Source organism: Echinops telfairi, unplaced genomic scaffold, assembly GCF_000313985.2.
Source record: "Echinops telfairi isolate 266 unplaced genomic scaffold, ASM31398v2 ScPeMD7_35;HRSCAF=133_0, whole genome shotgun sequence".
NCBI classification, from domain to species: domain Eukaryota; kingdom Metazoa; phylum Chordata; class Mammalia; order Afrosoricida; family Tenrecidae; genus Echinops; species Echinops telfairi.
Genome location: NW_022103932.1, coordinates 633,292 through 645,231, shown reverse-complemented (window position 1 = coordinate 645,231; position 11,940 = coordinate 633,292). Strand labels below are relative to the sequence as shown.

Genomic DNA, 11,940 nt, shown 5'->3' with positions numbered 1-11,940 from the left:
ACAGGTTACCTGGTTTTGATTAGCATGCTATGTTTGCTGCAGAGGTCATGAGCAACAGAGTGCCTAATTCTGGTGGAGTCCGTTAGTCTAGAATGTGGCAGGAGTTAGGATGTCTGGTCTCAGAACAAATTCCTGTTGGCTCAGAGGATAGCTGAGGGTAGGGCATCTGGCCCTGGAAAGATTCCCTGAAACCCTGGAGAGTGATTTGAGTGTTCTGTGTGCCTTCAAACATAGGGTTGGCATGTACCTGGCAACCAATCCATTAGGGAAAACCTCCAACTGTGGAGGGGGCTATGAAAGGGGTGTGGTGTGTGTATCACCTGCCCCCAAGTGGGTTGTGGTCAGGGCTACCCACACTTCTGGTCACCAGGAAGGTCTGTTGTTCGTTAGGTGCCACTGAGTCAGCTGCAACCTCTAGTGACCCTCTGCACAACAGAAGGAAACACTGTCCAGTCTGACACCGGCCTCACAATTGTTCCTATACCTGAGCCCATTGATGCAGTCACGGTGTCAGTCCATCTCGTCCAAGGTCTTCCTCTTTTTTGCTGACCTTCCACTTTACCAAGCATGATGTCCTTCTCCAGGGAGGGTGTGTGGAACAAAAGGAAGATCTAGTGCGGTTGATTGTGTGACCCTGGGTGAGTGAAACCAATGATCAGGTAGATCTCTGCCCCAGTTGGAATGCTACTTGTAAAATGACCAGGCTGTGTCAGAATAATTCATAGCTATTGTCACCTTATGTGCCATTTTTTCCCAACTTCTTCTAGTCAGCGTATGACTCAGAGATCCAGCCATATCATTTTTTATGCTTTATTGGGTCTCTTGTGTCTTTTTCTTTGGATAATAGCCCTGGTGATATAGTGGGTTACAGGTTAGGCTGATAATATGTTGGGCCATTTTGAATACCAGTCACTCCTCAGGAGAAAGATGAGGTTTTCTGCTCCTGTAGCGTTCCTGTCTCCAAAACCCATAAGGGCTATGTGGTTGCTATGAGTCAGAATTGACTTGGTTGTGGTGGCTTTTATTTTTGAGCCTTTTTTCAGAGTGGGCTAGGGTAGCCTGTGTGTCCAGTCCACCGTCTTGCTGTAAGAGGTAAGAATGTCTAAGGCACTATTTGAGCAGCCCTCTCATTGCAAGGGTAGCTAAATATACTGTATGTGAATACACTTAGGAGCCCTGGTGGAGCCACCTAAATGTTAGGATGATGACTGATAGGTTGGTGGTTCAAACCCACCCACCACTCTGTGAGAGAAAGGTGAGGCAGTCTGCTTCCATAAAGATTTAGAGCCTCAGAAACCCTTTGGAGCAGTTCTATTTTGTCCTAAGGTTTGGCTCTGATTTGGAATAGATTTAAACAGTGAGGTAAATATGCTTATAGAAAATCATATTTAGAAGAAAAGTATAAAGGAAAGTAAAAAGTATATGTTGAGGCCCTACACTTAGACAGTATACTTAACTAAATTTCTACTCAAGTCAACTGGTCTTGTAGTGTGCAGGAATGCTTTGTAGAGGTTGTTCAAGAATGTGCTTTTTAAGGATAAGCAAAAGCAACAAAACAAAACAAAAACACTCCCCAAAGGAGCACATGCCTTTGGAAAGGGGACTTTGGATATTTTTCTTGGCATGGGTTTCTAATCATATGGAGTTCAAGTGTGAAGAAAATATCTGACTTTAGAAACTCTGTTTATTTCCTCCTTCTGCAATCTCGTTAGGAAGAGGAAGACACCGGGCAGACCCAATACCACAGGTCAGCAGGTGCGGCATTGCAGCTATGGCAACCTACAGGGGAGTTGTGCTTGCATGCATTTGCTCATGTACACAGGCCATGTACATGCCCACAAGATGACACGGGCCCTCATACAGACAATTCAATACCATCTTCTGTCACCTTTCATTGGTAACAGTTGTCTTCACTACTGGACTCCCCCCTGCTCATCCTTAATAGCTCAGGAATAACAATATAACCTAACAGGAAGAAATAACAATTTGTATTTAAAATTATAAGCTTCACTAGGGTTCAGGGTAAAAAAAAATTCCTCTAATTTATAATTTGTACCTTTACTCATAACTGTGCATTTTATATTCTCTCCTCCACGACTATCTAGCTCCATCTTCAAGAAGTGAACAACAAGCAAATTACAACTACTAGGGAACTGTGAACACTTGATCTTGAAGGGTGGAATTCCTTGACTTACAGGGTTGACTGTTTTTAATAAAAATGAAAAACCAAGCTCACTGTCACTGAGTTGATTTAGATTCACAGTGATCCTGTGGAATAGAGTAGGACAGTCACTCTGGGTTTCCAAGACTTTAAATCTTTGCAAGAGCAGACGGCACATCTTTTCCTGAGGAGTGCCTGGTGGGTTAAAACCTTGTGGTTGGCATCTCAATGTGTAGTCCGCTACACCATGAGGGCTCTTTGAGTGTTTAATAGTCCCTGCAAATATTCATAAACACAAACACACACACACTTTATTTTTTCCGCAAGGAGAGTCAGTAATATCACCCAAAGTCTTCTAGCCCTTCTATCTCTATTAATTCCCCAGTGAGTAGCATGGTAAATTTGCTTGTGATATTTTCATTTTTGCATTGAAATATCAACATTTTAAATCTGATGTTTACAACTAGGAAGTTAAGGAAATAAGTTTACACATTTCATGATACATGGCTTTATTTACAGAACTGAAATTGCTTTCTTAGTCACCTTGATTACAAAAACAAATTGCCTTCTATAGATAGATTTTACAAATGTTAACAATTACTACTTAATATTCAGTAATGCTTAATATTTAATACCTTCTACATATATGCCTATGAAAAGTCTTCCCGATAGGACTGATAAATATGGGTCTGTTGACAACTCCAGAACAGATCATTAGATTACTAGTGAGGGCTAACTTCCTAGCTCTGGGTCAGCCATTTAGCTGTGGCGTTCTCCCCTCACCGAGAACAAACCTGTTATAGCAATTCATACTTACTTAACAGGCGTCTCAAATAATTTCAGGGAGCTTATCAGTATTTCTGCATTTAATGAGACTACCATTAAACACATATGAAAACAAAAAATTTACAATAACTGAAAATATTTATAAAAGAACTATCACAGTGTATCTGGAAAGTGGCTGAAACGAAAGCCACGACACATATCCAGTAAGTAGTCTCGAATCTCTGGCTGTGCTTGCACAGGCACCTATGTGAGCCTCCACCACATATATGACTTCCTGTCTTTCTGAAATAAGTTTACACATGTGAAATGTCTATAAGATATAGTATTTCAATAAAATTATTTTAAGTCTGAACACAGTGCTTTAAATCTGAATACCAGGCAGTGTTTTGGCAACCTGACTCTATCCTACAAACTTACAGAGAGGAGGAGGGTGAGTGGTGACAGTTGCAGAGCCCCCAGGACTTCCTGAAAGGCAGCCCACGAGACTGAGGGCGTGTTTTGAATATGTCTGACCACTAGCAACCCCTGAAGAGTAACAAGAAGCGTATGGCCACAGTCAGAATCTTAGAAACAAAACCCTTTGGCTAGAGCAAGAGTGAATTACAAACACAAGAAGGGCTGCTACATATGCTTTTTCATACAAGCTCTATAAGAGCCAGAACATGGTTTTGCCCACATCGATACTGTGATCACAGGTGTAGCAGTCTTTGGTTACTGTTAATAGTACTTCTAACATAATAAGCTGAAATGTCCCTTTTATAAAGAAGTGGATAAAATAAACACAGGCGTCACATACTCCCAGGCATAGGATGTGCTACTGCTTTGGAGCTTGGCAAGACAGTAAGTGGAAAACTGATGGGGCTGGAACCCACAGCAGTGAAATCTCTGTGGTCGGTAACTCACAGACCAAAGGCCACTCCACTCACATACGCACCTCCTCCACGCCAGTCCTGTGCATGGGTCAATATTCACTCAGTGCTGAACAGAGAAGGATGCTGCAGTGATGTAATGGAGACAGAGATCTCTTATGGGACCTTTCTCCTCACATCCGTTGTCTAAATACTCTTCATTCTCTCCATTGTGCTAAATCTATGAATCATTTTAAACATGATCAAAATCAAGTGTCTTCCTAAGAAACAGTGACCTGATTTTAAAAATTCATCTTTAGGATATTAAATGCTAAGATGAGGCCTGTTCAAAGGTTCCCCCCCCCCTCTCCAGTCTTGGTGGGACTTTTTATATCACTACTCAGATCTTTCTGGGCTCTGTTTCTGAAACAAGTGCAGGTAACTTTGTCCTGTTTTTTTGGGTTTTTTTTCTGCTGCCTTTTTGTGAGTGTGCTTCATGGTTAAATCTCATTGCCTTGTTTGGTGGCAACAAGGCAAATCAAACAGGTCAGGTACAGTTTTTTAGATATGGGACAAGCCTAAACACTTGTATGCATAAACTATATAGTTCCTACTGATAAACACATACCAACCCTGGATTCAGCAGGGTACTGAATAAGAAAGAATAAATAAACACTTGAGTTATAACTCTTATCCAGTTTGATATGTTTCCCTGGGGGCGGGGGAATGACCAGTTATCATAAGTGAAGCTACTTTGAAGGGCAGTTAAAACACACTATTGAAAAAGAGTTTGCCACCTTGGAAATTACTGTTGGCTGAGCCAGTCTGAATTTCACAAAGAAGCAGCCGGTGGCTTCTCCACTGCTGCCATGTTGCTTTCCCTTATGAGTCCATCATCTCTTACAAGGAAACATTAACTATCAAACCTGTCCATTAATTTTGCCGCTGAGGGTGAAAGCATCCAGTTAGCATATACACTATCATTTGCATATCTTGGGAGCACAGTGTCAGTGCCATCGGATCTTGTGAGTGGTACAGGGCTCTCTTCAGGCCAGTTCGGGTCTGACATGCCTAAAAATGAAAACAGATCATTTGTTCTGCACTGAAGAATCAAAACTCCATGTGCAGACAGTAAGGCCTTGGCAAAACTCCCTTTGATGTCCAAACCAAACTTCTGGTTTCTGTGTCAATGATATTAACGGCTGTGATCCAGGTTTCCAAAACACTTTTATATCTAGGGGAAATAGCAAGTGCCTTTTTATTAAGAGTGTAAACTTCACAGGAACTGCCAAATTTGAATTTCATGGGCTTAAACTCTCAGATCTGTTATCTCTTTGTGAATTATTTACTTCCGTTTCTAAGGCAGCGTAAAGTTTCAGCACACTGCTATACTAACAGGGTGACTGCAACAGGAAGCTTCTGCACTATTTAAAAACCCCCACAAAAAACAACACCTCAACTTAAAGGAGCCTAATCATCTGCTGTCAAAGTCTACCATGGTGGAGACAACCTTCCAAATGGAGGGCCTATACAGATGAACTCACGGTATCATTAAGACAAATGCAAGCAATATAAGCCCTAGACCCATTGCCAGTAAGTAATCATTGCTTCAGGAGGCATGCAGAAAGGAACAATCTCTGCTGAAAAATGCTTTCAACTCCAAGATCTTAAAGCAACTGATGATGAAATTAAAAAGTTCAAATATGTAATTGAAGACAAAAGGAGGAGTTTTGGCAAGAACCATATTTACTGTCCATCTCATTACCACCACACCACAGGAAACATGTTTTAAAACGCATTTGTTCCAGCTGTCAGCGGTGATCGCGGAGACGTGAGAACCATCGGGACAGGGTGAATCAAAGGATGTGAAAATGGCAGTGTGCTCGCGTTCTCGATACCTCACGCACTGTCTTACGGCGGACATGAGGTTAGAATAGGCCCTTGCCCACCTAGCACAGTGCTGTGTCCTCATTGCAGGCCAGGTACAGCTGGTTGCTTCTTTTGTAAATAAAATGCCTCCTTAAATTTGGCCAATTTATGCAGGCAATTTAATTTGAAGTGTGGGCACTGCACAGCCACTCAGAAGTGATTCAGCTCTCAGGTGTTCCCTGTCTGCCTGGCCCCTTTCTCATCTGATGTTTCTGGGTATCGTAACATTTACACTTATTTTCACATCCTTTAAAAAAAACAAAAAACCAAAACTTGCAAAATTCCTAAATATAAACCCGATGCAAAGTCAAACATTCACAAATAAAAGCTTCAGAGTTGACTTTGGCTTCATTCAGACCAGAAATATTCTCAAAGGCATCACAGAGCAGAAAGACAGTGCAAAGGGAAAACAAATCAAGTCTGGTGTTGCTAGAATCTAGTAAATGCATGTGAAATTCTACCATAGAGTTTGTTTTCAATCCAGGTGGAAGGGAGGGTTCGAGGGAGGGGAGCATTATTACAGTCCACGAGGGGGGTCTCCTCTTCCGAGAGGCCATCATCATAGAGCAGTGCATCGGATGGGGTAGACGCAGCAAGATCCAAGTAATCCTGTGAAGAGAGGAGCACTGGTCACTGTAACTACCTTGGACCATTCTTGGTGCTGTCCCTTGATCTGGGGCCCTGCTCTTCAATCCCCACTCCTTCCTTGCCTAGCTGCCTTCCAACATCTTCTCAGACGAAGTCCATGACAGCGAGGCCCAGTAGTCCCTGTGCCCTGGTCCCCCCCCCACTTTGTGCTTCTCGACTCTATCTCTTCTGCTGGAAAGGCAGCAATGCACCCCATTCACTGGCCAAAATTAAAAAACGACACCAATTGTTGCAAAGTTGATTCCAATTCAGTGCACCCCACCTTTGTTGGAGTGGGACTCTGCTCCACAAGGTTTTCAATAGCTGACTTTTAGGAAGTATACCACTAGGCCTTTCTTCTGAGGTACATTTGGGGTGTACACAAACCATCTTAATCGTGCCATACAGGGCTCTCTTTACTGTGCAGGCCACCAAACACATCGAATAAAGGGTGGGAGGGGGTGGAGTGGGGAACAGCCCTGGCTGGCCCCATGGTCAGCATGGCCCCTCCTTCCCAACACCTGGTAACTATTTAAGGAAACTCCTAGGCTGGGGGAGCTCACTGCGTTCTACAGCTCATGCTGACACACAGCCTGGAAAGAAGCGCACGGCCAGCACCACAGCTGTGTGGGACATTTTGGCTTCCCTCCAGGACCCTGGCGTCTAGCACACTATGGCAGATCCTAGGGAAATTAGTGAGATAAGGGATGTGGTTGGTCTTATACCTGGCACGGTAACGAGTTCTACTTTCCAAGCACATGGATTTTCTCATATGCTGTCACTCACATGGCTCTGGGTAAGTCTGCAGAGAATGGTCTCAGCACTTTCCCAGCTGTTCTCAGTAATGTTCCCCAAAGTTGGCTTCTTAATATTGCCTATTTTTTTTCTTTACAGCAATCCTGCATTTCCAGGATGTGTAGGTTCCCCCCCACCCCCCCACCCCCCGCCCCAAATTTGCGCATGTTAAAGTTACAAGTGGACCGTGAGCATGCTTCTTGATTTTTGTGTTTGGGTAAATGAGAAATTTTAGTCAATATGCCAATGTACGACCAGGCTGTTATGTGAATGCCACAAGGGCCAGTCTAATTTATCTTGTTTACTTGTAGTCCCAGAGTTTAAGATTGCTTGAAGTCTATAACAAATGCTCAACAAATATTAGTCAAAAATATATTGACTTGCGCATCTTTTTATAGGGCTGTGAACTGGAGGTTAGAAACCGTGTGTGGCCCTAAATAGGTTTTGTCTGGCCCACTACTGTGCTTTTACATTGTTAAACAAGTGACTAACATTATAAACTGGGAGACTTAGCATAAACAGCTCTTACAATTCAGAAGATCTGACATCATGGGGCTCACTTTTACCTGGTCACATTCGGCTAAATGTCCACTCCTTAATTATGCACCATCCGAGCCTGCTCTCTCAAAGTGCCTGACCAATGTCTGATGCTTGCTTCAACTCTTTCTCACATTCATTCCATTAATGAGAACCACTTCACCCGACTGGGGAATCTTTCCTCTCCCACCTGTTTGTAACCTGCTCTTCCTAAGGGTTAAGTGTCTTGTGTTCTCGGTGAAGGGTTCAGTCTGCTGCCTGGCCTCAGGGAACAGCACAGTAGCCCCCTCTGAAAGAATGGTGCGAAGCCTTGGCACGGTTCCCGCCATGTGCTTAAGCCCACTGCCCAGCACACCAGCTGGTCTTGAAGTCCCTGGAGCGCCACATTCGGCTCACAGAAGGCTGACTCCAGGAACTCACTCTGCTCTTCACCATCATCTTCTCCAGGTCCTTGCTTATGTCAGCAAACACCGGCCTCTTGTCTGGTTCCTGCTTCCAGCACTGTAGCATCAGACCATACCTGAGGGGGGAGCAGTAGAGGGTTAGGCAAGGCCCACCCAGCCATGACCCTGAGCTGGCCCCAACACAGTTTCTGCCCTGTTGATGTCCCCCTTTCAGAACTGCTGGACAAGCATCTGGTCAGGCTCTGAGCGAAGGCCCTCAGCACCTGTAAGATCTTTTCCTCTAAAACAGCAGTTCTCAACCTGTGGGTCACAACCCCTTTGGGGATCGAGCAACCCTATCACAGGGGTCGCCCAATTCATCACAGTAGCATAATTACAGTTATGAAGTAGCAACGAAAATAATTTTGATTGGGGGGAGGGGGTCACCACAACATGAGGAACTGTCTTAAAGGGTCGCAGCATTAGGAAGGTTGAGAACCACTGCTCTAAGAGGTTTTTATTTTACTTCCCTTTCAAAGACATTGTTGGCAGCTGATCAGATAGAGGTTCGCATCATGGCTGAGGTGAAAATGCTAGTCCTTAGGAAGGCAGTGTGTACATAAAAAGCAAACAAAGAAATCTCAAAAAGACCTTTGTAAATCACAACTCTGTTTTGCATTATTTCCTTACAAGGTTTCCTGGCATAGCCAGCCCACTGGGCTTCCAGGTTGATGTGTGAGGGGTCATCTGGCCTTGAACTCTGTGGCCCCACCACAGCCCTTCCCATGTTTGCACTGCCTTGCCCAGCCCTGGTCTAGACCTCATGGAATGAAGGACCCATTCTTAGTCTCTAAGTGGCCCCTTCTAACCTGCTCTCAAACTTGTGCCATCGGATAGAATCACTTTGTGTCCAGTCTCTGTCACTCTCTGCCACTGCTTAGCATGAGCGCCCATGTTCTACTGGCCTTTGTACCTTAGCTCTGGCATAACCCAAAAGGTGGGTCATTCTGAACCACCAACCCTTCCCTCATCCACCCCATCAGGGTCACTCTCTATTCCCCCTCAGAGTCTTACTTCCAGGTCCTCCTCAATATTCCAAACCCCCCACTTCCCACTCCCCCAGGTGCTGCCTTGGCAAGTGAAGCATGTGAGTGCATGCCTCCCCCAATCCCAGCCTGAGGCTGGACCATGGCAAGCTCTGCTCACATCTCCTCGCTGCAGTTGTCAGGCCTCTCCATCCGGTAGCCCGTCTTCAGGAGGTTAAAGAGCCTCTCTGGAGGGATCCCAGGATAGGGGTTTCCTCCCAGTGTCACAATTTCCCACAGCAGGACACCAAAAGACCACCTGTGGAGAGCACAGCAGAGTGAGCAGCTTTTCCCAGGCCCGTGTGCTCTCTGCTGCTGAGACATTACCCCACCCACCTCCTGGTCTGACCCTTAGTAGAGATCAGTGACCAGGGGACCGCCAGCCTGTCCCCTACATGTAGAAGTCTTCAGGAAGCTAAGCCTGGGTGGCTGCAGGATGGAAGGTCTCCTCTCACCCCTCCAACCACTCCTGTGAGAGCCAAGAGGCACATTCTGGCGGCCGCCGTGCAAACTCCATCCCTGTACACTGCCGGGACACACACAGGGGCCACAATAGGGAGCGAACTCCTAATGTGATGGAGCCCAGGCTTGGATGGAAGTGGGTGGAGAGCAGGGGAAAATATGAGAAAGTAATGACAGTTGTGAGCCACATGTAGAATCCAGGTGAGGGGCCAAAGGGGTTCCCGGTACAATTCTTTTGTCTTTTTTGTGTGTTTGAATCATTTCATCAACTTTTCGAAGAAAATAAAGCAGTACTATGGGAACTATTTAACTCTGAGGTGAAATTTCCTGCTAAGAGGAAAGAAAACTGTTACAAAAGAGGCTGCATGAACAAGCCCACTTATGGTAATAAAACTATACCTGTATACCAGGAGTCTCACTTATGTGTCATGTGGTTCAAGAGCTTTTCCTTTCCTCTGTGCTTTTCTCCAAGGAACACTGGTGGCGTAGTGATGCGTGGAGCCACGAACCACAAGGTTAGTGGTTTGAACCTGCCGGTGACTCCATGGGAGAAAGATGAGGCTTTTGAAAGCCAAAAGGGAGTTCTACTCCACCCGAGAGGGTTGTCATAAGTTGAGATTGACCTGGCGGCAGGGGGTTTGGTTTCGGTCCGGTGCTTTCCTCCGCATTGTTCAATTTTCATACAGTCAATGTACAAACGCATTACTAAGTCTACGAACTGTTTCTATTTAAGAACTCTCACAGCCCACATTATTCAAAATACACGTGTGTGGACGGCAGAGCAGTTAGACTCAAGTCACCTGTGATTTTGAAAACTTCAGGTCTAGTCACTCAACTCTGAACATGAAGTTCTGGTGCCAGCTCTCAAGCGGTTAGGGCCTCATTTGTTTACAGGCTGTCTCCAGAGAGGAGTGTCCTTCAGAGTGGGTCAGGAAGAGGCCCAAAGTAGCGGGGGAGGGCAGATTTGAGACCACACATCCCACTCCAGCCTGGACCCTGACCACATGCTACACAAATCTCCCTAGGCTTCAGAGTCCCCGTGAATGGAGGCTATGAGTTAATGGTGCCTAGGGCCGGAACTGCCCCACAGTTAAGCTGTACACACACACACACACACACACACACACACACACACACACACACACACACACTTAACCCTCTTCCACGTGTGCTGCAGCTCTGAGACCTCCCCTGAGTCGAGTAGTCCATGCCCACACTTACACGTCACTTTGGGTGGTGTAGATATGATCAAAAAGGGACTCAATCGCCATCCATTTGACTGGAATACGACCCTAAACAGAAAGAGTAAAAGAAAAGCCACTAAGGTTGCTTTGACCAAATAAGAATGTCCAGGAGCCACGGGAGAGTGGAGGGCTACTGACTGGAACAGTGCACTCAGTGGCCACCACGGTCCAGAGCACAGAACTACTTGTGGCTTCCCTGGGACGTCAGCAGCGAGAGGCAGGAGCAAAGGGCAGCAGAAGATGGTGTGCAAGGCAGCATCACGGGGCAGCAAGGCAAGCCTGAGGAGTCACCCTCTGCAGGGAAGCAGCCGCAAGTCCTCCATGTGAGAGAACGGAACACCGGTGACAGAACAGCTTCTCATCACAGCCAAAATCCCACGCCCAATCAGAGCATCCCTGAAAGACTCGGGGACAAACGTGCTGGGAAACCTCAGCCTCCTCTGTTTCCATCCTAGAGACTTCTGATTCAAACCACCAATGTTGGCTTTGCTGAGGGGCCCTGGGGGCCTGCTGTGTGTATCCTGAAGCTAGCTTTTCCCACTGCTTCAGCCCTTACTAGTTGGCTGTTCCATACGGAACTCTGGTGACATAGTAGCTATGTGTTTGGCTGTATATGCAAGGTGACCAGCAAGCTCCTCTGAAGAAAGCTGGGCTTTCTGTCCCTGTAAAGACTTGCAGTCAGTGGAACGTGGGTGGCAGGCCTACCCCGCCCTGCAGGGGAACTATGAGTCAGCATTGTCTTGATGGCAGTGAGTCTGGCTTTTTAATGTTGGTAGAATGTTCGAAGGTGCCCTGGTGGTGCTGTGTGTGAAGCCTTAGGGTGACCACAAGGTGGGTACTTCCAACACATCATTTGCTCCGAGGCAGAAAGTTGAGACTGTACTTCTGCAAGGGTTTGTACTCTCAGAAATGCTATACAGAGTCACTACTAGCCAAATTTTACTAAATGATGTGTTTGGGTTTTTTTTTTATGAATACAAATTTTATTTTATTTATTTATTTTTTTAACATTTTATTAGGGGCTCATACAACTCTTATCCCAATCCATACACACATCAATTGTGTAAAGCGCATTTGTACATC

At 45.5% G+C, this 11,940-nt stretch overlaps 1 protein-coding gene across 1 annotated transcript in view; it reads right to left on the bottom strand.

Annotated features, from left to right (window-relative positions):
• Positions 1-2,653: 2,653 nt before the first annotated feature.
• Positions 2,654-11,940, bottom strand: part of RET (ret proto-oncogene) — a 60,362-nt gene continuing 51,075 nt past the window's right edge. The window contains exons 16-20 of the mRNA XM_013008352.3: positions 10,835-10,905; positions 9,273-9,410; positions 8,104-8,203; positions 6,186-6,333; positions 2,654-4,866 (exon numbers count right to left, since the gene is read on the bottom strand). Of these exons, the coding sequence (XP_012863806.1) occupies positions 4,709-4,866; positions 6,186-6,333; positions 8,104-8,203; positions 9,273-9,410; positions 10,835-10,905 (615 nt within the window). The 3' untranslated portion in view covers positions 2,654-4,708. The remainder of the gene's footprint in view (positions 4,867-6,185; positions 6,334-8,103; positions 8,204-9,272; positions 9,411-10,834; positions 10,906-11,940) is intronic.